Genomic DNA, 25975 nt, shown 5'->3' with positions numbered 1-25975 from the left:
TTAACATGTAGCATTTCATCCAAAATAAATTTTGACAATGTTATTAGTATAATTAGGCAGTCTTGCCTGGTGCCATCGTTCTATATCGTTAGGCATCAGGCAAAAACTTCCTCTATAACCAGACCTTTGGCCATTAACTATCTGTGGCCTTTTAGAAGTGGGTGGGGTGTTTTAAATGTATTTCTCTTTCCCCCTTAGTTTTGATGTATCTGTGTTGGGTGGCAGGTTTGTTTGGTTTGTTCTAAGTCTCTTTGGGTGGCCTTGGACAAGGTAAAGCAACTAACATATTTAAGAAATAATAATCACCATAATACTATTTGTATAGTGCAGTACTGTGTAATATATTTTTACTTATTTATATGGTTTAGCACATAAACATGCTTACCATCTATAACAATCATGGCATTTGTCATTGTGCGTTGAGTAACTGAAAACCTGGGGGGGGGGGTTGTCAGCTGGTGCTCCCTGTAACTTGTGGACCACCAGATCCTTGAGTTTTACAGGATAACAATGAGTCTTATGGTCTACCATTGCAAGCTTTAATGCAGTGGTGGTTTCTTGAGGCCCCCAGATAAAATAAAGGAAATTCAGAAGGAGGCATCACTTTTGGTCTGTCTGTTTGCAAGCTGTTATGAGGAGGGTGTGTTACCCATGGGGGGGGGGGAGGCAACCCGAGTGAGTGTGTACTCCTCAGCAATTCACATATGACCCAGCATGGTTGGAGACCCCTTGCATCATCATACGTGATGAAAAGTTCATGCTTCTGTATGTCTGGCAACTGGGAAATATCGTCTGATATTTATATCGCTGACACAATGTGGAGGCAGTATAAATTCAGTAGAATATGTTGCAGTACAGTCTGTTGCATGATCACATTAGTGTTTTAAGGTGTATGTTTAACTGCCATGATTTCCTTATAAAATGACTTCCTTAAAGTGACATACAAGCCAACGGTCCAAAATGGTGGATAGGGTCCATATCTTCTGCCTGTTGAAGAATTCCTGTACAGCAGGCGGTCAACTGTAAATTTAAAAATGGTTGACAAACTCTCTATGTTCACCAATTTCTGGTTGGGCGATGGGACTTCCATGTTTGCTGTTGGGTGCTAAATCGGCATATTCTCAATGTGCAGCCCTGTGCTTTTGGAGGGAAACTCTGGTCACACCAGCAGAGGTCAATAGCTTATTTTTCGGGGGAACTCCTGTATGTCCCCCTTCCCCCTCACGGTTTCCCCCTGTCTCTTTCCCCCTGGGTCTCACAGGAGTCTATGGCTTTGGAGGCCCCTATGGGGAAACAGTCGCAACAGGCGCTTATCGAGCCTTCCGGATGGCTGCTGCAGGAGGACACTCCGGAGCCTTCTCTGGCAATGACGGCAACAGGACTAGCAAGTTTCAGGGCGGTAATTATACCAAACCCCTTTTCTTAACACCTTACGGCAGTAGCCTTCTTCACCTCACCCTGGTCTGAGATTTTTAAACAGGGACCTCCTCGCTTTCTCTCTCCATCCCTCTCTCCTGTAACCAAACGCAGCTGTCATTTTGCTGTACAACCTACCCCCTCGGATTGCTGTCACGTCGTTCACTAACGCCTATTACTCAGAACTCTGTGACATGCTACAGGAGTCACATTCTCGCCTCCAAAATTAAACGCACACCTGGTGAAATGCACGCATTCTTTTAAAGGTTTGTTTCCAATTTTTGGACAAACAATTTTTCAAAGGCAACATGCGCTTCAACACGGGTTTTTTGCTTGTTTTGAAATCAGCTGCAGGATAAAAGTAGCAGGAAACATTGCTGATGTTTTATTTGTAAGTAGCTCATAGGTGTTCATGTTTCAGAAGCTGGGCATGTATTTCTGAAGGGAACAGTGTTTTTTCCAATTTCCTCCTTAATAATAAAATAGTGGAACAGGAAGCCCCCCCCCCCCCGCATTTTAATTACTTCCAACAAATTCCTGCAAGCTCTCTAACATCAGAGCTTTAGCTAGTAACTGACACTTCTGGCTGTCTGAAGCCCAATGAAGCAGCTGCTGTACTATTAGAGTTGATTGTACAGTATAGAGAAGAATGTACTTCCCTGCCTTCGCTAGCGCTGTAGTAATTAGTATGTTAACGCTGGGGCCTAATTTGTAACCACATTGCTTCTACCTGTTTAAACCCTTTCATTTTATCAGCTTTAACTGTCATATCTAGTTAACATTTATCCCATAGATTATTGGAAATGATTTGATTATGACTTGTAAATACTCACACGTGAACACTTGAATTTGAGTTGAGACATATTCTGGAACAGAGAGGTAATGAAGGATCTCTCCCCACCCCCGAGTTTTTAAAAGATAAAACACATGTGGGGTGGTTAAAAGTGGGGATTTCTGGCATTCTCTTTGCATGCAGGTATCTCACATCTTACTGTTTATTTTACTTACAAGATCGCAGTTGTGCACGGTGTGTGGAAATAAGCAATTGGAGACTGGAATAAACTCTCTCTTCCTTTATTTGTTCCCTTTCCCCACCTGCGTACAGCTGCAATCGCAGGTTTACCCAGCTTTAGGAAGGTGCCACGAGACCTCTGGGACCCAGTATCCAGTTGTGGTCTTGGTTACGCTGAGGCCATTGAACCTAACTGGATAAAATGAGTGCAAAATGGTCAATAATCTCAACAGGATCTAATCTTGAAAAGGGGAGTGTAGATTGTAAATGTAGCATGCGTCAGATTATTGTAAATTATGATGCTGATAACGTTGCCCCCAGGAAGGACCATCCAAACTATTTTAAATAAATTAAAGGAACCTTAATACAAAACTTAGAATCTTTCGTGCCTGAATGTGCAATGAAAACCCAGTCTTTGGAAGGAAAGCAGTATTTTCAGGGAAAGTTGGAAGTCCATGTACTCTGTTCTCTGAATTGTAGCTGCAAATAGCAATCTCTCTTTTCATCTTTGTACAGGTGTCCAACCTATTCCTTCTCAGGGAGGGAAACTCGAAATAGCTGGCACTGTGGTTGGCCACTGGGCTGGAAGCAGACGTGGTCGTGGAGGGAGAGGGCCGTTTCCTCTGCAGGTGGTTTCTGTCGGAGGGCCCACAAGAGGGTAGGCAGAAATAAATCATAAATTAATATTGGCTTGGCTTTGGAATTTAGCAATGGCAAAAGAAGTGGCAGCTGGCTTTTATTAAAGTACAGAAAAGGGCAATTATTGTACCTTTTATTTCAGAAAGTTTGGGTGTAAAAAATTAATGTGGGTCAGACATTCTGAAAAGTTCAGAAATGATTTTACCTAATGGGAAGTTAGCTATAATTATATCAGCTATATATAACAGTTAATATCTTTCATGTTGACCATTGATCTGAACCAAATCTCAACATATAATTCTTTCACTATTGTTGCCTGTTTTTACTCATATTTTGCTAAGGCAGCTGCTGCCTGTAAGGTGTTGATCATTTGAGAGGAAGAGGTACTTTGGTTAAGCAGTTTATTTAAAAACGGCAATGAAGAACAAACATGGATCAGTACAGGCTAAAGTAGTATGAGATTAGTAAATGTTAACTTCCGAGCATTAAGAATTACTAAAGAGATTATATTTGAAACTTGGCAGCAGGATTAATGGGGGGGGGGGAATAGGTGCCGACTTCTATTCATGCCAGTTTTCAATGTTTGGTTTGCTGGTACTTTACACAGCAACTCCAAGAATGTAAGTGGAAGAAACATTTGTTTGAACAACTTTCACATTATAAAAAATAAATATTTTGAGAATCTTCTTAATGATACAGAGAACTAGCCTTCTGATTGTGAGGTGCAAAAGACTGTGCTGTGGGGTTTTTTTTTAAAATGGAAACTTTCTTTTTTCTATTAAAAATACAGAAACATATCTAAAGTTTAAATGTATTTTTAACTTGTTTCTCACTCAATGCAGACGCCCGAGAGGAGTTATTTCCACTCCAGTGATAAGAACGTTTGGCAGAGGAGGAAGATACTATGGGAGAGCATATAAGAACCAGGGAACAATTCAGGTATTGGGAGAAATCATTTATGAAACTGAGAGTCAGAAAAGATTTTGGTAACATGAGTTTAGGTGACAATCATGTATACACCAATTTAACTATAGACATGGGAGTAGGAGGATAGACTGCATGATGACTGTAGAACTAAATTATATTGGCCTTTAATTTGACTTGCTTTCGCTGCCTTTCCCCCTATCTTGTGGGGGGGGGGAGAGGTTGTGAATTGCACTCACCTCTTTCAGAGGTTAATTCTTAACATAGGGCACAATTTGCCCTAAGGAGCCCCTTCAGCGGAAGTCCTGTGCAAAGAATTTCCATTTCCCCTACTCTTCTTTCCCTGAAATTGGCTCCCAGGGTGGGAGGTCAGGAGAACCCCCAGAGCAGGGGGAAGGATAGTTCCCCCTGGCAAGCTGATGCTGAATCCCTGCTTTATCTGCAACTCACACCTTTTGTTTTAGCTCAGTAATCAAAAGGGTATTAGGGTTTACTGCCAACATGGTCAGCTTACTTCATCATTTTCCCATTGCTTTTGTTGCACTCTGATTCCATTTGCTCAGCAGTTCTGGATGTTAAATTAAGTCTTGTAATATAATATACTGGCATTAAGCAGATCAGATTGTCAGGAGTGCATGATAAAACTAATTTTTCACATACGTATCTGTACTTAAAGGGTCACATATATAAAGCAACTCAAGATAGAGAAGGGGAATAATAGAAAGGGCAGTGTAAGTGATGTCTATGTGGATATGTACACTTACATAGACACCTTACATTGGCTCTGCAAAAGAGCTGTGGATGAACGACGTAATTGGGGGTGGGTTTTTTCCACATTTTGATGTCAGGATTGGCATGCTTTTAAACAGTGATTCAGATACCTAAACTGGTATCATATTTACTTATGGGTGATATTCAGCTGTCGTGTGCCACCGTTCACAGGTCATGGCAAGCCAAGTTATAACTTAACGGTCACCATTCAAGTGTGCTGGCTCTTGGGAATGAGATTGCAGCTGCTTTGCTCCCCAGCAGTCCTTTTAGCTTAGCATGGCACAGCAGCTAAGCCAAGATTCGACTTAGCATGCCATCCAAATCCAGGATTGTGGTTAAGGAGGACAGAGCTTAATCACAATTCCAGGTTGGACGGCCTACAAAGTCAAAACGTGCTTAGCTGCTGGCTGCCCTGAGCACAAACTGCCAAGGAGGAGAGAATCATCTGCAGTCTTCTCCTTGGGAGCCAGCAGGCCATGATTTGGCCAGCTTTGTCGCTTGCTTCTTAAAATGAAATCTAACTTGTTTCCAAGTGACTGGTCAGCACCCTCCTTAATCCAGAGTGGCTCTTCAGACCATGAAGAATAGGACAACAGGTCCCAGATGTTAGTTTTTGAAATTTTATTTCTAGTTCATATTCGTAAATGCTGTGTCAATCCAATAAAGGGGAAAAAATAATCTCGCATGGCATCTACAGTAATTTCCAAAGCGATAGCCATGTTGGTCTCTTGCAGCAAAAAAAAAAAGAGACTGACACATGTATGGTGGCCTTCAGTTTTATGGACTCAAGACCATTTCACACATCTGAAGCATAAAAGCTTATGTCATAACAAATGTGCTAATCTTTAATAGCTAAGGCTATTTGTTTTACTGCAGTAAGAAACCAGAGGAGCATGGCCCAGTTTGCATATACTGCTCAGCCAAATGTGGTTTGGTGTGAATAAGAGTGTGTATGTGTGTGTGTGTGTGTGTGTGAGAGAGAGAGAGAGAGAGAGAGAGATTGCAGCTGCTTTGCTCTTCCCCAGTCATTCCTTTGCTGTACGACAATAAAGCGTTTAGTGCAATACAGGGTTGGGAGACTGGATCTGGCCAGTAAACCAGATCCTTACTTTGCCCCCACCCACTGGCCAACTTAGGGGCGGGGAGTGCCTGCCTGTCAGTAAGTCACCTGACATCAAAAGGATGTCACGTGAACTGCTTTCCTTTGCTTGCGTTTTTTGGATTCCAAACATATGGGCTTTGCCCATCTGTAGTCCCTTTTGCCTCATATATCTGACATCATTGAGGGCATGTGGGTGTGGCTTGGTCAAAGCAGCCATGTGGGCCAACTGGCAAGGCCTGACAGCTTAATTAGGTCCATAGGCCAGAGCCTCCCCATTAGCCTAGCTTGACAGTTAAACCCCAGCTCTTAGCTTACATCTTTTCAAACCTTGAGCTGTAACCAGAGTTTGTCCTATACAGTAGAACCTCTACTTATGACCGCCTCTACTTGGGCCCGATCCAAGTTGCGACTGTGGCAAACCCGGAAGTAAATACCAGGTTTGCCGCGATTCGCACACATGCAGAAGCGGCTTCTGCCGTCTGCACATGCTCAGAAGTTTGCTGCTGCCAAATGCGCCTGCGCACAACGGCGCTTCTACCAGCAACCCGGATCGACTTATGGACGGACCTCCGGAACGTCCGTAAGTAGATGTTCCACTGTAGTTAACAGCTTCTGGTTTGCCTGGGAGCATTTAGCCACGAGGAGTGCAGGTTTGGACACCATGCTAAGGCATATCATGGCTTAACACAGCAGAGCAGCTGTGGAGAGGACTAAAGTAGCTGCTGTCTCCTCTCCATGCAGAGCCAAGGACTCTGCAGGGCAATACTGCCCTACCTAAATTATGTGCTTATAACCCATCTGTCTTCTCTTTTATTTTAAAATAGGGCAAACCTCCTTATGCTGCTTCAGCAGAAGAAGTGGCCAAAGAACTTAAGTCAAAATCAGAGGAATCCAAGTCCTCTATTGTGTCTTCAGAAGGATCCCTGGCTGAAAATGGAGTAGTGAACGAGGAGAAACCAGCCTCCCAGATGAATGGGAGTACAGCAGACGTCAGGGCTTCCAACCAGTCTGAAAGTGCCTTGAGTAATGACTCTAAAACGTGCAATACAAATCCTCACTTAAATGCACTAAATGCAGACAGTGTTTGCCATAAAGATGATACTCTTGAGGCCACTGTCTTAAAAAAAGAAGAGTAAACTTATTTTTTATAGAGGGTGAAGGATGTTGGAAGGGTCAGGATTAGGAATATCTGGAAAGAAAGAGAGCCTACAGTTACGTACATTTTTTCCTTTCCGTAAGAGAAAAATGAGGACTTTGGAAATTTGGATCCCTCTTGGATGTCAGAGATTTAAAGAACACATTTTTAGTTTTAACCAGTTGTAGTCAAAATGCTACAATACAACAAAAATGAAAGAGAATGAAGAGCATTTGACTCCCGCACTTAAAATGAAGTATACACAAAGTTTAAACTGGTTATGACAAAAGCTCGTAGTTTTTGTTTCTTGAGATATATTAAAAAAACAACAACAAATTTTGGCAGTCTTTCAGTATATATAGCTTGAAATATAATTTTTAGTATTTGGCACCATATGTATGCCATTATATTTGATTTTGCATTACTGTGTCACAAAGCTTTCTTTAAGGCTTTGATTTCATGATTATGGGGGGGAAAGGCACAACCACAGTTCTTTCTTTTCTTAAATTTCATCACTGTTGATGTGGTTCTTTTTATGTTTAAAATGTGCAAACTTTCAAAATAAAAAAAAATTATAGAGTAATATTGGAGTTCTGCTGATTTTAAATATACATCATACATACTTTACAAGCAAGGTAAAATGGATTTAACTTTAAAATCATAGAAGATGCAAATGACCTTTTCAAAACAAACACAATGTGTTCTGATACTTTTTGTGACTAATACCATGCATCCGTGATCAATGAACTATGTGGTTTTGAATCAGACGTAGACCATTAGTACTACTATTTGAGCTAAACTTCTGCATGGTTCATAATTTTTAAAGTGTGTAGTTAATATTATGCATGTTATTGTCCTCTTTCTTCCATTCTTACAAGTACTGTGCCCATTTGCAAAACAAAAAAAAAAAGCTAATAATCAGTAATAGTCCTATAAAAGATGTTAACTATGTTTAGTCATTGACTGATCTTGCTCTAACCTTAAAATTTTGTGATTATTGACCTCTGTTGCATTTATTCTAAAACAAAAAAATTATCTAGCCGTTTTGAATATCAACGTTACCCTGGTGTACTCATTGCTGTATGCATTATTGTTCTCTGTTGCTGTTTTATGCCTTCATATTAGCAAATATGAAATTCTGTGGAAAAACAAAAAAAAGCTTTGATCTTCAAGAAATACCCCCCTTCTGTAGCAGGAAACAAATGGCTTGTTCTTGAGAACTTTCCCATCAAGAATTTAGTATAAGCAAATATACCTGTATCATTTTGATGTTTTTGTTAGTGTTTCCAAACTTAATGTACTTCAAAATCAGAATCATTTCTTTATATTTGTTTTCATATAATTCTCCTGATGCTCTTCATCACACATTAGTGATCAGAAATGAGGTGTAATTCCCCATTCCCTGCCCGCAAGAGCTAAGTAGGTATCTTAATGTAAGTTGAAGGGAGTTCTGCCCCAACTCATGGATTGTGCAAGAATGAACTACTGTTGGGTTTGATTGGTTGTAGATGGATTGTGGTGTGGTGTATTTGAAGGCTATTGAATGCAACTTACAATGCTTAATAAAAATCTTTATTCTTTTAGTATAAAATTGCTGTACAGCGTCTTGATTTGTATGCTCTCTTGTGATCCTAAGCCCCTATAAAATTCTTTTTCACAGAAAAAGAAGCAGTCCTCAAGCATGTTTTCAGTGCTTCCTGTTGACCCCAGAAATGTAAAGTTAATAAAATTACAATAGCACAGTGCTATTAATTTATTACAGATATTTATAAACAGTTTTGCAGTCAAAATATATCAAATCATCCAACAACAAGATAAAATGAGTGGTAAAATGCAGACTAAATTTAATAAAACCATTTCTACAATTAATTTTTCAATTGAACATACAATCGGTTAAATTAAATGACTGGGTCATCTTAAGGAAAGCCTTCAAAATGTCTTCAGTAGTTGCCTAAGCTTCAAGATGCTATGAGGTAAAGGTAAAGGGACCCCTGACCATTAAGTCCAGCCGCAGACGACGGGTTGAGGCACTCATCTCGCTTTACTGGCCGAGGGAGCCAGCCTTTGTCCGCAGACAGCTTCCAGGTCATGTGGCCAGCATGACTAAGCCACTTCTGGCGAAACCAGAGCAGCGCACGGAAACACCGTTTACCTACTTGTACTTTGACGTGCTTTTGAACTGCTAGGTTGGCAGGAACAGGACTGAACAACGGACGCTCACCCCATAGCGGGCATTCAAACCGCCGACCTTCTGATCGGCAAGCCCAAGGCTCTGGTTTAGACCACAGCGCCACCCGCATCCCATGCTATGTATGCACCTGCCTAATTTCACCTGGTAACTGATTCCAGAGGTCTGGAATTGTAGCACTAAAAGCCCTGGTTTATAGTACAAACCCAAGTGCAACTTTGAGGCATGCAGTGCTTTCAGCAGTGCCCAGGTGCTGGACAAAAGGTAGCCTCTTTTGGTAACCCTTAGTTGAGGGTTTTCCTCCTCTTACCCCCAAACGATGCTTTGATTTATGCCCTTGCTATTGGCAGCTATTGATTCAGGAAACAACCTGATGACTGCAGGATACAATTTCTACTGTATGTTATGGAGCTGGGGTGGGAATTCACTATAGGGTGCCATTTGAATCAGCGGCCATGCGTTTTGAGCTATGTCGTCTCCCTGTTTGATCCGGCAGGAAATCTAAGGGCATGTTTACGGGAACAACAGAAATTAGCCACCAAAGAAGCTTGATTTGCATAATTCCTAGCTCATTTCTGATTGCCACAATTCCTACCGCTTTCCAAACTTGGCTTTAAGGAAGGCTGTGATAATTTGCAAATACTATGTCATGGTGAGACTGCCACATGAATGTGCTGGCTTCACACGGAAGGAAGCTCTTGTCTTTTTTGTTGCGATGGCTCAAATGTGCAGAGAGGTTGGGGCAGGAAAAACCGTCCAGTTATTCATAAACAGCTGCTTATTTCCAATGTGAGGTGCTAGCCTTGGGGATGCCAGCAGTTGCATGTTAACTAATCCAAGTGCTGGCTTGTGGTGGAGTAGTCGGTTCTTCATTGTCGAGAGGAGGCAGCTGTTTCTTTATCTGGGTAAATAATTGATAATAGTCTGGAATTAGGCTGCCTTTGTATATTTTCATCCATTCCTCTCTGTTCTCCTAGACTATTGAGGAGAAATACAAAATTACCAGATCAGAGTGAATTGGAATCAGTACAGTGCATTTCTATTTTCTGGGCCATGGAAAACAGGTTTTTAGTCCTTGTGATCAGGAATAATGTTTATTCGATAAAGGGTGGAGGTGGGAAAGCATTGCTAAAGATGCTTGAGCAACTGTACCCACTGCCTCTTAGAATCATAGAGTTGGAAGAGACCACAAGGGCCATTGAGTCCAACCCCCTGCCGAGCAGGAAACACCATCAGCACTCCTGACATATGGTTGTCAAGCCTCTGCTTAAAGACCTCCAAAGCAGGAGACTCCACCACACTCCTTGGCAGCAAATTCCACTGTCAAACAGCTCTTACTGTCAGGAAGTTCTTCCTAATGTTTAGGTGGAGTCTTCTTTCTTGTAGTTTGGATCCATTGCTCCGTGTCCGCTTCTCTGGAGCAGCAGAAAACAACCTTTCTCCCTCCTCTATGTGACATCCTTTTATATATTTGAACATGGCTATCATATCACCTCTTAACCTCCTCTTCTCCAGGCTAAACATGCCCAGCTCCCTTAGCCGTTCCTCATAAGGCATCGTTTCCAGGCCTTTGACCATTTTGGTTGCCCTCCTCTGGACACGTTCCAGTTTGTCAGTGTCCTTCTTGAACTGTGGTGCCCAGAACTGGACACAGTACTCCAGGTGAGGTCTGACCAGAGCAGAATACAGTGGCACTATTACTTCCCTTGATCTAGATGCTATACTCCTATTGATGCAGCCCAGAATTGCATTGGCTTTTTTAGCTGCCGCGTCACACTGTTGGCTCATGTCAAGTTTGTGGTCAACCAAGACTCCTAGATCCTTTTCACATGTACTGCTCTCAAGCCAGGTGTCACCCATCTTGTATTTGTGCCTCTCATTTTTTTTTGCCCAAGTGCAATACTTTACATTTCTCCCTGTTAAAGTTCATCTTGTTTGTTTTGGCCCAGTTCTCTAATCTGTCAAGGTTGTTTTGAAGTGTGATCCTGTCCTCTGGGGTGTTAGCCACCCCTCCCAGTTTGGTGTCATCTGCAAATTTGATCAGGATCCCCTTGAGTCCATCATCCAAGTCGTTGATAAAGATGTTGAATAAGACTGGGCCCAAGACAGAACCCTGTGGCACCCCACTAGTCACTCTTCTCCAGGATGAAGAGGAACCATTGATGAGCACCCTTTGGGTTCGGTCAGTCAGCCAGTTACAAATCCACTGAGTGGTAGCATAGTCAAGTCCACATTTTACCAGCTTCTTTACAAGAATATCATGGGGCACCTTGTCGAATGCCTTGCTGAAATCAAGGTAGGCTACATCCACTGTGTTCCCTTCATCTACCAGGCTTGTAATTCTGTCAAAAAACGAGATCAGGTTAGTCTGACATGACTTATTTTTCAGAAATCCATGCTGACTATTGGTGATCACAGCATTCCTTTCTAGGTACTCACAGACTGTTTGCTTAATGATCTGCTCCAGAATCTTCCCTGGTATTGATGTCAGACTGACTGGGCGTTAATTATTTGGGTCCTCTCTTTTCCCCTTTTTGAAAATAGGTACAACATTTGCCCTCCTTCACAGTTTGCGATTCCTACTTCCTAGTTGTCTTCCTCTGCCCTGCTACACCTGCCCTTCTCTGCTGCCCCTCAAATTGTAAAAGAAACCTAGTAGTTTGCATGCATGATTTGCCCAAAAAGTAAATAGATGGTGAGCGCATGCAAAGATGTTTAATCCACAGTATCGGCAGCAAAAATAAAATAAAGGTATTTTATCCAAATTGGGTAGGTAGATTCATTGCAGTACTAGCATGTGCTCCAGTGCAATTGGAACGACAATTCTGATTTTCGTCAGCATGAACAATGTTGTTTAAACAAAGTGCATTGTTATATTTCACAAGCATAGCACAATGTTCTGAAGAAAACGTGATGTTTTGTATGAATTGATACAGTACAGTAATTTGGAGCATTGTAAGAAATGTGGTTATGCGGTCAGGTGCATGGGGCCTGTGACAGATGCCATCTCATTACATTTCTTATAGCTCTACAAGCTCCCTCTACTGTGCCCTTGTAGTGCTCAGCAACTGTTATTTGAAAAGCAAGCCATTGCATCCCTTCTCTGCCTGTGCTTTTAGTAACACAGTTAAATTTGACTATAGGAGGGATTTCCAGAAGGTAGCTTTGCATCTGAATTCTGAGGATTTTTACTACTATTTCTGGTTGGGCTTGGGGGTAGAAAAAGCAAGATGGCTGTATTGGCTAATGGCTCCATTGTGAATCTGGGGAAGGCACATGCCTCAAACCCGGGAATGGCACTTTCTGAAACAACCTGCTCAGCCTATATAATGACCATATAAATAAATGGACCTGGAAGTGCAGTGCATCTGATCTGTAAGCCATAATGCTATTGAAGCCGAAAGCTGTGCTCTGGTAGTGGCCGTCTAGCAGGGCTGGGAGATCAGCTCTCCCATACCCAACTGCAGCCACCTATGAAATAAAAAAAGGGAAAAAAATAAGCTTTGCTATTGCTGACCTGTGTGATCCTTCAAGAGATCTTTCTTCATAAAGTCAATGCCAGGTACAGAGAAAGAGCTATAAACATAATAGATGAGAGGCTTCTACGCTCCATTGCTGGAAAGGTCCCGCTTGTAAGATTGGCTTGAAATCCATTTGTAAGATTGGCTTAACAAATCAACTTCTACTTGCCTGGGAGTCCTGATGCTCTGGGCTATGCAACCATTCCATAAAGGAACAAACTTTCTCTTGGACACTGATTTCCGCATTCCAAAATCCTACCTTGAACTGACAGCCTTTCAAGGGTTTGGGCCAAACCTCAAATGACCTAATGGAGGGAATGAACCAAGGGCCTGCCCCACATAAGTTTTCCTAGGACAAGAGCAGCATATGTCCATACATGAAAGCAAAACTCCGTTTTCATATGTGTATGTGCATGTTTTATGTGGTGGGGGCCTGGTTGTTCTGCCATCTTTGAACCCCAGTTCAACTTGCCTGAGCAGTAACAAGCAGAGCAGAGTTCCTAGCAGAGTAGAATAAGATAGTACCACAACGTCTGGGCAGAGTGGGGTAGCAGCACAGCCTTCCACAGGACCTATTTTATAAAGGACTGGAGGAATGATTTAGGAAATAGTCCTGGCAGAAAGAAACACAAATAAATTTGCACATCTTCTGCATAAACACTGACGCACTTCTCCTATGCGAAGTTTATTTAAGATCCTGCAGCATGTTTCTGCCCTGAATTTGTCTGTGCCAGTTAGCTTGCAGTCACGTTTTCCATCTGGGAAAATTGATTTGTGTCTCCATGTTCTTGATTTTACATCTGAATAAGTGGCTTCCACTCGATGGCGACGCATTTGCCTCTTCTTCAGTTTCTTCAAAGATGTTCTTTGCATGTCATGACAAGGGTGATGTGGAAAGGAAGGAAGGTTTATCCCAGCAACATCCAATGCTGTTCGTTTAGGGTTCCGTTGATGCTGCCAAATCTGCGAAGGAATGTATGTCAGAATACTGCCATAAAATATATTTAAAAGGTTTCCTCCTTTAAAAAAAAATCAAAAGGTTTGCCACTGACATAACCACCATTTTCTCTTTGGACTCTCTGGCATAACAGACCAGAGTTTGGGTGCCATCTTCTCCGCAGGACCAACTAGTCTGACAGGTTTTTCAAGGTAATGTTTGGCATATGATTCCTACTTCACTCCCAAAAGCACACTCTTCCATTGTCTCCTGAGACAGACAGGTGCCAACCAATTCCTCTTTTTGTATGGGTTTATGTACCAGAGATCAATACTGGGTTGTTGTTTTTTCTGCTGGTAGCATCCAATTAGAATTGTAGGACATTTCAAATTGGACATTATCAGCAGGGAGAAGAGATGGAACGAGTTCAAATTGGTCTCTCTTCTCTGCTGGTAGTGGCCAATTAGAATTGTTCCCCCACTTTTCTCATTGCCTCTTTTCTGAATCTGCTGGCCAGTCAGAATCTGGCGGGGTAGAGCAGAGAGCCTAGAGGACACTGGCAGAAGCTTGCATGTAAAAGGGCTGTTCATACAGTGGTTCATACAGTGCTTCAGGTTAAGAACAGTTTCAGGTTAAGTACGGACCTCCGGAACGAATTAAGTACTTAACCCGAGGTACCACTGTAGTTCAAAAAATGGCATTGGAGGTGCCTTATCCTGCTGGCCAAACCTTCCTGGCAGTGAATTTAATTTTGAGGGAGACAGCCTTGGGCTTTAGGGACCTATGGGGGTTCTGAAAGGCCAAAGGAGCACTGGAGGGTCTTTAGGTGTATTCCTTTTGTTGTGAAGCACACAATTAACATTTCTCTCTTACCTCCTTGCTCTCTCTCACACACACAACTGCTTCTACATCCCCAATATTTCAGAATAAATAAAAAGGTTTTGTCACCCTGCTTTTAAAAACCCCAAAAGCCACTCAAAACTGAGCATGTGTAGTTTCCCATTTTAAATTCACTTAAATCACAGCAACCATTATGAATACAGGAATAAACTGAGTTTATATCTGCTGTTCTGAAGCTAACCACATTTACCAGGAAATGAATATAATTTTGTAGCAGAAAACAATATATAAATATAATAATAGTAATGAAATGAACATAAGTAACTGTGTACACGCCCATCTGGCTGCCCCTTGACTATAAGAGGTTTTTAAAACTAAGGAAAGAGAAAGGATGCTGATGCCACTTTGGTTTGCTGCTGGTCTCATCATGTCTTGGTAGTCCTTTGCAGAGAGCTTAGGGCTATGAGGTTCTGGAGCTCAGCCCAGAAGGCCCAGCCCAGCTGATGAGAGCGGCAGCAAGAAGAGATGGTTGCTTCTCACAGTTGACAACAATGCAACCGTTCCAGTGCTGATGCGGCTCTTCAATGGGTGAGCCCCCTCCATGGGTGAGCCCAGAACAATTTCCCTCAGTGCCCTGCCAAAACAGGCCCAAACCCAGCTTTTTGTTCCGTATATATGGTATTCTTGGCTGGCCCAAGTTCAGAATTCCTTCTTAGGCATGAGAGTTTCTTCTCTGTTAATTACTACTCTCCTCTCTTCCCCAAACTCCCAAGATCAGCAGGAGAGAAAATGATGGCAGGCAGCCTGACTAGCCCAACAACACTCCCTATTTTTTGCCACAACTAATTCCTAGTTTGGGAGAAGCATTTCACCTTCCATTTACCTTATTGGCCTGAATGTAAGCCTCACTTTCCCCCAAATTCCGACCGTGAAAAGTTAAAGTGTGGCTTACGTTCAAGACCTTATGGTATGCAGCCAGGAGCAGCGAGGAATGGAGCGGCTTATGTTCGGGTATTTTTTCTTTTTTTCTCTCCCCCCCCCTCCAATTTTAAAGGTGTGGCTTATATTCGGGTGCAGCTTATATTTGGACCAATACTGTTATTATTGAAGTTCTCACCCTGGCCACCAGGAGTATCGTGTATATAGTTTTCACTCAGGTCCACGTCAGTTAATTTAGGCGGGAAACCCTGGGTTGTTGCTACAATGTTGAGAGCCGGCTGCCTATAAAAGCAGGCTGGCTGAGCTGTTTGCTGTTCAGTTCTGTTCCAGCCTACAAATAAAGAGCTGCTTTGGAGAAATCACTGCATTGTCTGCTATGTCTACCCACTATTTAACAAATACAGTATAGTCTTTGGCCGCTATGATGTGAGAGGAGGAGCATTTCCTTAGCAAAGTGGCTCTCTCTAACGCCCAGCTGTCCTCTTTTGTATTCTTCTTCTGTAAGAATACAAGGACTTGGCTGTGTGACACTTAATACCGTGGTAAAGAAGCAGAGGCCTGCAAGTAGAGGCAGGATGACTTTCTCATTTCTCAGTAATTTACAAATACGCTTTAAATCTGGTGCCCTCCATTGTAACAAGCCTCAGAGGGCTAGCTGTGTTCGTCACTTGCAGCAAAAGCAACAAAATAAAGCAGATTTAGAAAGGCATAAGCCAGTGATGGGGAACCTGAGCCCCAGGGGCCAAATATAGCCACCCAGGCTACTCAAGGTAGGTCTCCACCCCAGGACACACACCCTTACGATACAATAATCTCTATTGTCATTGTCCCATGCAGAACAACGAAATTGAAAAAATCTACACCAGACATTCAAAAACCAACAAGCCTGCTGTCCCAGCTATCCCATTCTGGTTAGCCCCCTAAAAACTCTGATACCCCATAATTAAATACAATGTACTCCCATAGAGACTACCTTACACTGCATTTAAAACCAAAATTGCATTTGGATGGAAACTGTTCTGTACTGCTCTCCTCAAGTACTTTGCCTGGCTTGAACTGTGATAATGCCTTTTCCTTGTCTGGATGAAGGATGTGGTGGAGTGGGTGGGTGTGTATGTGTTGAGTGTGTCGATTTTTGCCTGGCCAAAATGTAGCCAACTATGCAAAAGTAGGTGTCTCATCCATTGCTTCACCCATTTTTTGCTTCTGGCCTCTCCAACCATTGGCATGTAGCTTCTGGAAAGTTTCCCTCAGGCTGGGAAAGGTTCCTCTGACCCAAAATAAGCTTTTCTGGGCTTTTAGATACACAGTGGTGAAGTGGTTTTGTTGTTCCTCCTTTTAAAACTATAATTGGGGGGGGGGGAGCTTCCTTGTTAAGAGAACATGGCTCTCAGGCAGGTAAGCAGCTTGACACATCACCCTGTTTCAAATTATTATTGAAAGCTTTTTATGATATGAAGGGTATGGAGCTTTTTTGTGTGTAGACCTTTTATAATGGGAAAAGTCACAATGGCACACCATTTATACAATATTCCCTGCTCATCTCTGCTAGATGAGCATAAAACAAATCTCAGGTATCTCAGAATCATCTTCCCTCACTCATTGTTGTCCCCCCAAAAAATTGTATAGAGGAAACTGTTTAGTCTATACATTTAAAATTAAAAAATATTATTACATAGCAATCCTTGAACACACACACACACACACACAGTGGTACCTCGGGTTACAGATGCTTCAGGTTACAGAGGCTTCAGGTTACAGACTCCACTAACCTCGGGTTAAGAACTTTGCTTCAGGATGAGAACAGAAATTGTGCTATGGCGGTGCAGTGGGAGGCCCCATTAGTGGAAGTGATGCTTCAGGTTAAGAACAGTTTCAGGTAAAGAACAGATCTCCAGAATGAATTAAGTTCTTAACCCGAGGTACCACTGTGTGTGTGTGTGTGTGTGTGTGTGTGTGTGTGTGTGTGGAATCCCTGACTAAGGATAGCAAATTAAGCTTCTCCAGTACACTTCACACTAATGCCCCCATGCAATTAATCTGCACATCCACCTGCTGATGCTGCTAAGGGTGTTGGAGAACATTCACCAAGCCTGGGCTTTCTGTCTAAATATTGCTCTTGGATGTGCAAAGTAGGAGAGAAGCATAATGCTCCCCTTAACAGACAGCAATCAAGCTGCAGGGGGTCTCTTCACTGCTCCGAAATGTACTTTGCTCTTTTAGCTGCTCCTCCCTCTCTAATAGTAGTTAATTGTTTTGGACTGTGCTGCTAACCTTCCTGTAATGAAGTTTTCTTTCATTTTGTCAATCATTCATTCAAATGTGCAATTGCCTCCTGTCTTATCTATGGGGTTTTAAATACAGATAACCAGGTAGCTGGTGACAAGGTGGCAGAATTCAGGCAATGAATGAATTGGTTCTTGCTGGAATAAGATGAAGTTTTCGGTTGAGGAAGTTCCAACACGTGAGAGAGAACAAATGGAACCATTTATCACTCCATAGTTTTTTGGTTAACTGGCAAAAGTAACCAAACCTCATCGTTATGCCTGTCCTACAGCCCAAAATATGGAATACTATCAAGCATGAGTGATAATACCCATAGATATTTTGATTATAGCTTTACTTCTGTTGGATTCCTAGTGTCACAGAAGGCTTAAACCTGTACAGTGGTACCTCGGGTTACATATGCTTCAGGTTATAGACTCCGCTAACCCAGAAATAGTACCTCGGGTTAATAACTTTCCTTCAGGATGAGAACAGAAATTGTGCTCCAGCGGCACGGCAGCAGCAGGAGGCCCCATTAGCTAAAGTGGTGCTTCAGGTTAAGAACAGTTTCAGGTTAAGAACGGACCTCCAGAACAAATTAAGTACTTAACCCGAGTTACCACTGTACTACACATGCCATTAGTAATTTAGCCCTCCTTCGCTTATACCAAAAGCCAACATGGGCTCCTCATATGGGTCAGGACCCTGGTGTCAGGGTATGTAGCAGGAATTTTAGTACTCTCTTCCCTGCTATGGGCGCAACACAAGATGCCTGCAATTTGCATTGCCAAAAAGTGTCCCATTTAAATGAATAGGAACACCTTCATCATCACGACCATAAAGCAAGGGGGAGATGTCCTACCCCTGTTTTGTACACAGCTTGTGAGTTTTGTATCACAAGCACCAGAGGAGAGTATCGGCATTCTGCCATTGTTTGTCTCCAGCATTTGGATATAGTGCCTGCTGCTGGTCGATGAGCAAGCCTCACCTTGTCAGATGACATTTCACCTATGACAACTGTGCTCTGGAGAGGCTTTTAGAAAGTGAAATTCTGTTAGGTGTAACAGAGTTGTGGTTTGCCTCTGAAGGTCCATTAAACGGATCTCAGCTCATTTTGTCTCCTTCAGTTGCACATGTTTGAAAAGATTTAAGTTATCTATCCTCACTACCACCAGCAGCCTTTTTAATGTATGCCTTCCAGCGTTCTTGATGTAGCCTTTGTCCCCCAAAGAGTGTTGTGTCTTTTTGTGCCTTACTCGTCTGATGCATCATGTCTTGATCTGCTGCGAAGGCTAAATTGTGTTTAAATTAATGTGGCGATATCTAATTGCTCAAGGTGTGACAGCTGAAAACGAAGTTCAAGAATGGAGGTGAAAGGACAGTTTAATGAAACATCAAGCGAGCATGCATTTACAAGTCTGTCTTCTTCAAACCCCCCTTTGGTGATGAAACACTCTGCTATTGGGGTTGATGGGATTCAATCCTCACTTTGCCGCTTTGCTGTTGTCCAGGGATAAAGGCCTCATTGTTTTATTTTCTAAAACCTCATGGGAAGAAACATTCTTGCCGGATTACTGTGGAGACTTCACTTTCTTTCTAAATTAATTGAACACTTAGAAGCAAAGCTACTGGCCTTATCAAAGGAAAGAAATGCAATTAAAACTGAAGACGTCTCAGGGGAGAGAACCATCACTGCTCCCTATCTATTTAGTTATAGAGGTGTGTGCTCAACTATGTGGATGTAGAAATCATTGTTGTTGAAACTTATTTAAACTGATGAGCCCCACAAGCTGAAGGGATAGTTCATGGAGTTTTGACAAAGAGGTGTAAGTTCTAAGACTCTGGTAACAACAACAAATGAGTGGTAAGTAGAAGAGTTTGGATTTGATATCAGGCTTTATCACTACCTGAAGGAGTCTCAAAGCAGTTAACATTCTCCTTTCCCTTCCTCCCCCACAACAAACACTCTGTGAGGTGAGTGGGACTGAGAGACTTCAAAGAAGTGTGACGAGCCCAAGGTCACCCAGCAGCTGCATGTGGAGGAGTGGAGACATGAACCTGGTTACCCAGATTACGAGTCTACCACTCTTAACCACACTGGCTCTAAAGTAAGTAGCAGGATGTGAGCCACAGGCAGAAAGCAAGACTTAGAGAGCTGAAGAAAAGTCTGATCATTTGGCAAAGTCACTAGTGTGAAAGAAATGACAGTATGCACAATAATGCTGATTTAAGGGGGGGGGGGGAATCCATTGGGGCTGTGGAAGTTCAAGGAAAACAACCGCAATAGACTAGCTGCAATTCATTAAGTTAGGGAGCCTATTTTGTTACTTCTTTTTGTTTAAGAGGCTAGCATCCTTCACTGAAGATACCTTTAAATATTCTCTGTGGAGAAATGAATACAGTTTCTGGCTCTTTCTAATTCAGGCTGTCTTTCAGGGCATGGCCCTCACAAGGCAGCTTACAAACAAAATAAAATTCATTGGTTTGAGTATGAAAGCAATTTGATTTGAGTATGAAATCAATCTTATCTATACTTGGTAGCAACAGTGGTATCCACTAGCTCCATCCATTTGCCCCAGGTCAGAAAAATATCAACCCCATCTTGAGCATGTTAAGCAGTTCAGGGGTGCCAATGTGAATAAAATATTGGGGGGGGCAGGTAAGTGATCACAAGATGTGGCAGGCACACACCATTTGAATGACAAATGAGGAGAAGGGTAGTTAGTCCCTTCAAATATTGGGGGGGGGGATACAAATCGGCCCCTAGGAGTTTGTTCCAATGCTAAACATTCCTCACTTATGCTCTGACCAGAAAAACAGCCAGATTTGGTTTGGATTAGTTTGGAGCCTGTTCATTTTGAATGACCTGAATGTCCAGCATTTTCTGTGTAATCAGAATTAGTATAATTTGGATAAACTATAGGATGGATCCTAAAAAAATTAATGCAGCTGTCAAAAGCCAGGGTAGAAAGATACATATTCAGCGAAGCAGAGACATCACTTTGCCAACAAAGGTCCGTATAGTCAAAGCCATGGTTTTCCCAGTAGTGATGTATGGAAGTGATAGCTGGACCATAAAGAAGGCTGGTTGCCGAATAATTTATGCGTTTTAATTATGGTGCTGGAGGAGACTCTTGAGAGACCCACAGACTACAAGAAGATCAAACCTCTCCATTCTGAAGGAAATCAGCCCTGAGTGCTCACTGGAAGGACAGATCCTGAAGCTGAGGCTCCAATACTTTGGCCACATCATGAGAAGAGAAGACTCCCTGGATGTTGGGAAAGATGGAGGGCACAAGGAGAAGGGGATGACAGAGGACGAGATGGTTGGATACTGTTCTTGAAGCTACCAGCATGAGTTTGACCAAACTACAGGAGGCAGTGGAAGACAGGAGTGCCTGGTGTGCTCTGGTCCATGGGGTCACGAAGAGCCAGACACGACTAAATGTCTAAACAACAACAAAACTATACAACGAAAGTGCCAGACACACCTCTGTAGGAAGTCAACACCATAGGTTAGGGGCTGCCATAGAGAATGATTAAATACAATAAAAGCCCATTAAAACTGCAAAACAAATAAGAGTTAAAACAGAAATGCAAAGAATTAAAACAGGAGGTTCAAGACAGGAGATGAGGAGGAATGAGGGGAGACAAGGGGCTTCAAGAGCTGGCTTAATGCCAATACCAGTGGGACTTCTCATATTTGAGTAGGTTGCTGGGAAAAAGTCAAATTCCATGCTGGAGATCATTAGGAAAAAATATTTATTTTTAAGGCCAAATATCATAATGCCTTCATCACATCTATAGTGCACTTGGAATACTGTTCATAGTTCTGGTCAATGCCCCTCAGGAAAGGTACTGAAGAGATGGGAAATGCGCAGAAAAAAGGCAGTAGCACACTTACCTCTATGAGCAAAAGTTTGTAATATTTACGGCTTTTTAGCTGAGAAAAAAGGGAGTACAGTGGTACATACGCTTCAGGTTACATACACTTCAGGTTACAGACTCCTCTAACCCAGAAATATTACCTCGGGTTAAAAACTTTGCTTCAGGATGAGAACAGAAATCGTGCTCCGGTGGCGCAGCAGCAGCAGGAGGCCCCATTAGCTAAAGTGGTGCTTCAGGTTAAGAACAATTTCAGGGTAAGAACGGACTTCCAGAACGAATTAAGTACTTAACCTGAGGTACCACTGTATAAAATTATGCTTAGTGTAGAGAAAGTAGTTAGGGAGAAGTCTGTCTCTCACACATAACACTAGAAACTAAGGTCACTGAAGCAAAATGGTAGCAGATTTGGGATGGACAAGATGATGCACATCTTTACACAGCTCATAGTTAAACTATGGAATTCACTACCACAGATGCTGTGATGACTACCAACCTGAACAACTTTAAAAACAGTTAGACAAATTCATGGAGGATTAAGGTTATATTACCTCCAGTCTTCACGTGCCTCTGAATACCAGTTGTTGGAGATCATGGGAGGTGACTCATGTCCTTCCAGTGGGCTTTGCAGAGGCATCTGGTTGGCCGCTGGGAGAACCTGTTGGACTAAGATGGGCCTTTGGTCTGATCCAGCAAGCCTCTTTTCCTTTTCTTTGTGTTCTTTACTGTGAGTTAGAGGTAGTTCATTTGCTTGAGGAACTGAAGAGGACCGCCTGGCATTACCCGAAGCAGGAAGTACAGGAAGCAATGTCAAAGAGTTGCAATAAATTAGTCTGTAAGGTGTCATAGGTCTCTTCATCTTTATAGTTGCCACTTAGCAGCGGTTCCCAAAGGGTTTATTTATGAAAGAGTGAAAAAACATTTCTTTTATACACACAATCCCTCTCTTAGTCTATTTAGCAGTCGGCATGTGCACCATAATTAATAGCAAGGTAAAATTTATCAGATAAAAAGAAGTTGCATATAAAACAATAAGTGAACCAGAGCAGCCCAGCTTTTGTAAGTACAGTTCATGTAATTGCAAGTGATTGTTGGAGAGTATGAGTGTCATTCCCAGACACAGCCAATTAATGGAGTCTATGCTTTCCTTTGTGAAACTCTTCTTGGAATCACAGTTTGAAAATCATACTTCTCAAAGGGCCAATGACAAACTGGTGATGCCGGCTTATTAATGCCAGCTGAGCAATAACATTAACATTTCGGAATCATTTGTTCCTTTATACTGGGAGTGTTTGTATTTACTACAGTAGCATGACTAAGCTAATGTTGATTCCAGAAATCACATGGAGAGATATTATGACAAAAGATTGCATCCATCATTGTGAAAAAATGGTCCCAGCAAACTTCCAATTCTTCATGTGTCATGTTAAATTTTCACCTCACTATTTGCATTGTGAGGTGATTCTTACTTGAATATTATCGGCTGAATCATTACCAGTGAACAGAGGACTTCAGACTGATCATAATCTATTTACAGAGGAACATAGGAAGCTGTGTTATATTGAGTTAGGCCATTGGTCCATCTAGCTCAGTATTGTCTAAGCTGATTGGCAGTGGCTCTGCAGGATTTCAAGCAGAGGTTTCTGCCAGTCCTACCTGTAGATCATCGCTTTCCAAACTTTTTGTGTTGGTGACACACTTTTTAGTCATGCACCATTTCGCGACACGGTACTTCAGTTTTACTAGCAAACCGGAGGTTAAACTAACCCCTTTCCAGCCCCGTGAGGAATGTGGGGGGGGGGTGTTTGCGTGACACATTTACACACTCCAGCCAACACACGTGTTGCGACACACAGTTTGAAAAGCTCTGCGGTAGATGATGGGGATTAAATATGGGACTTTCTGTATGCAGAGCAGCCGGGCTGTAAATTCTCTGCTTAATTTACTTCTAGCAGTTAAGCAAGCTTTCTGACTCACATTCTGAACGAGAATGGTATAACTAACCATTGATACCACCTGTGGTGGGTAGCTTCATTAAAATATTGGGTCACTGTGCCATAGCTGTGGAAAAGGCAAAATTCATATTGGGGATCGTTAGGAAAGGGTTTGAAAATAAAATGCCAATATCACAATGTCATCACAATGTCATCACAGCACAATCTATGCTTGGAATACTTACTGTGCATCATTCTGGTCTCCACACCTCAGAAAGGTAGAGCTTGGAAAGGTGCAGAAAGGGGGGGGTCACCATTACTTAGGAAGCAGATTTTTGATTTTTAATATAAATGGTTCTTTAAAATGCACATTGCAAACACATTCCTAAGAGAGGCCTTCCTCCCTGTATGGGAGAGAAATAAGACTGGTTCTAATAATAATAATAGTAATAAATTTTATTTATATCCCGCCCTTCCCAGCCGAAGCCGGGCTACTACGAAGATGCCTTCTTTGGCAAATGCCTGCTTAATGTAAAGATGAAATTTGTACACTGCCCTAGAATCTTTTGGAAAAGGGTGATTGAAAATATTTTATTTTATTTAAAATATTTATTAATCACAAACTAAAGCATGTTTTCTTATTTATAATAATTGTTTTTCTCATATGCTATTTTGTTCTATTTTAATCAAATAATTGATAATATGATTAATCTGTCTTAAGATTTATTTAACAGATTGACAGCCCTAAATGAAACTTACTACAGGCTTCTCCAGATAAATAAAGGTTGCTATTTTTTAAATTACAACGTCATCAAACAAATTATGCATGAAACATCTGATATCAAACTAGCTTATACCCTTTTACAATAAACAGTTCCTTAGAAGAGTTATTTTTTAAAATGAAAACTGTTATATATATATAGCACATGCATGCTTTAGGATAGTGCTTGTAAATTATTTGCAACAAAAAATGTTATGCTTAAAATATTTATTAAGCCCCTGAAGCAATAGCTTCTTTTGAGGCAGCAAGTTTGTTAATTTAAAAAGGCCTCATCTTCTGCAAAAAGAGGAATTTGGTGTGAAAACTCTCTTTAAGAAGTGTTTCCATGTTATCTCCTACACAACTGTGTCAACAATTCCACCAGCTGGCACCATTTGGCTTTTTATTTACATTTGTCCTGGGTTAACCTAGGTCAGGAGTTCCCAAACTGTGGCCAGCAGGCTTCATTGAGGTGGTCCTAAGCAGATCTGTAAAAAATACAATTAAAATCATACATCTAGCACAGCACATTACAATTGCTACCAAAGGCAGAAGAATTAGTAAGTGGTCCACCAAGACCCTCAGCAATTTTCAAGAGGTCCATGGGGAACGAAAGTTCAGGCATCACTGATCTAGGAAGTTCTGGTGTTAAATATTAATATTCTGAGGAATATTATTAATATTATGTGGATTCCAAGTGTTAATTTCTACCATGTTTGGGGCAGGACACCTGGATCTGATATTTTGCACTGATTTAAAATAATCCCAATAGGTAGAACAGGTAAAGGACCCCTGGATGGTTAGGTCCAGTCAAAGGCGACTATGGGTTTGTGGCACTCATTTCACTTTCAGGCCAAGGGAGCTGGCGTTTGTCCACAGACAGCTTTCCGGGTCATGTGGCCAGCAGGACTAAACTGCTTCTGGCGCAACAGAACACCGTGACAGAAACCAGAGCACACAGAAACGCCGTTGACTTTCTCACCGCAGTGGTACCTATTTATCTGCTTGCACTGAAGTGCTTTCAAACTGCTAGGTTGGCAGGAGTTGGGACCGAGCAATGGGAGCTCACCCCATCGTGGGGATTCGAACCGTCAACCTTCTGATTGGCAAGTCCAAGAGGCTCAGTGGTTCAGACCACCATGCCACCCGTGTCCCTATATAATCCCAATATAAGTGATATGAAAATGACAGAAATGTCATAGTTAGATAATTACGCTTTGAAGGTTAATATATACCCCTAGTGACCTGCTTGGTTCTTCTCCAGAAGACTTATATCTGCTGACATTTGGGAGAATTCTTTGAAGGTTTCAAAGAATTCTGGGTTTCAATCCCAGTCCAGCTAGCTCATATTGTAAGATCTGTTTCCCCCTTTCGCTGGCAGGGTTGTAAGGTATAGCCTGGAAAATGAGAAAGGAAGTGTTGTTTTCCTTTTCCCCACCTAAAACCTACTTGTTGAGGCAGAAAATTTCAAACCTCCTAAGATACTAAGGTGTTAGCGGTTCAAACAATTCTCTCTCGATCCCACTCTCCTATGTCCCCACCCCCCACAGTCCATGACATTCCACAGGTCTCAGAAGCTCACAGGTCAGGTCATTTGGGACATTAAAAAATATTTTTCTTTTTAATTTAAAAACTAATATACTTCTGCATACCAGGGGAATTCTCCTGAGTATGAAGAAACCACTATCTTATTTCTGTTTCATTCTC

At 41.9% G+C, this 25975-nt stretch overlaps 1 protein-coding gene across 1 annotated transcript in view; it reads left to right on the top strand.

Annotated features, from left to right (window-relative positions):
• Positions 1-8590, top strand: part of FAM120A (family with sequence similarity 120 member A) — a 50900-nt gene extending 42310 nt beyond the window's left edge. Inside the window, exons 15-18 of the mRNA XM_083489211.1 lie at positions 1262-1399; positions 2945-3086; positions 3910-4006; positions 6689-8590. Coding sequence (XP_083345337.1) covers positions 1262-1399; positions 2945-3086; positions 3910-4006; positions 6689-7000 — 689 coding nt within the window. The 3' untranslated portion in view covers positions 7001-8590. The remainder of the gene's footprint in view (positions 1-1261; positions 1400-2944; positions 3087-3909; positions 4007-6688) is intronic.
• The last annotated feature ends 17385 nt before the right edge of the window (positions 8591-25975 follow it).

This window comes from Podarcis liolepis (genome assembly GCF_965112155.1).
Source record: "Podarcis liolepis genome assembly, chromosome: 2".
NCBI lineage: Eukaryota > Metazoa > Chordata > Lepidosauria > Squamata > Lacertidae > Podarcis > Podarcis liolepis.
The sequence above is the reverse complement of the archived record's forward strand: the minus strand, read 5'-3'. Positions and strand labels throughout refer to the sequence as shown.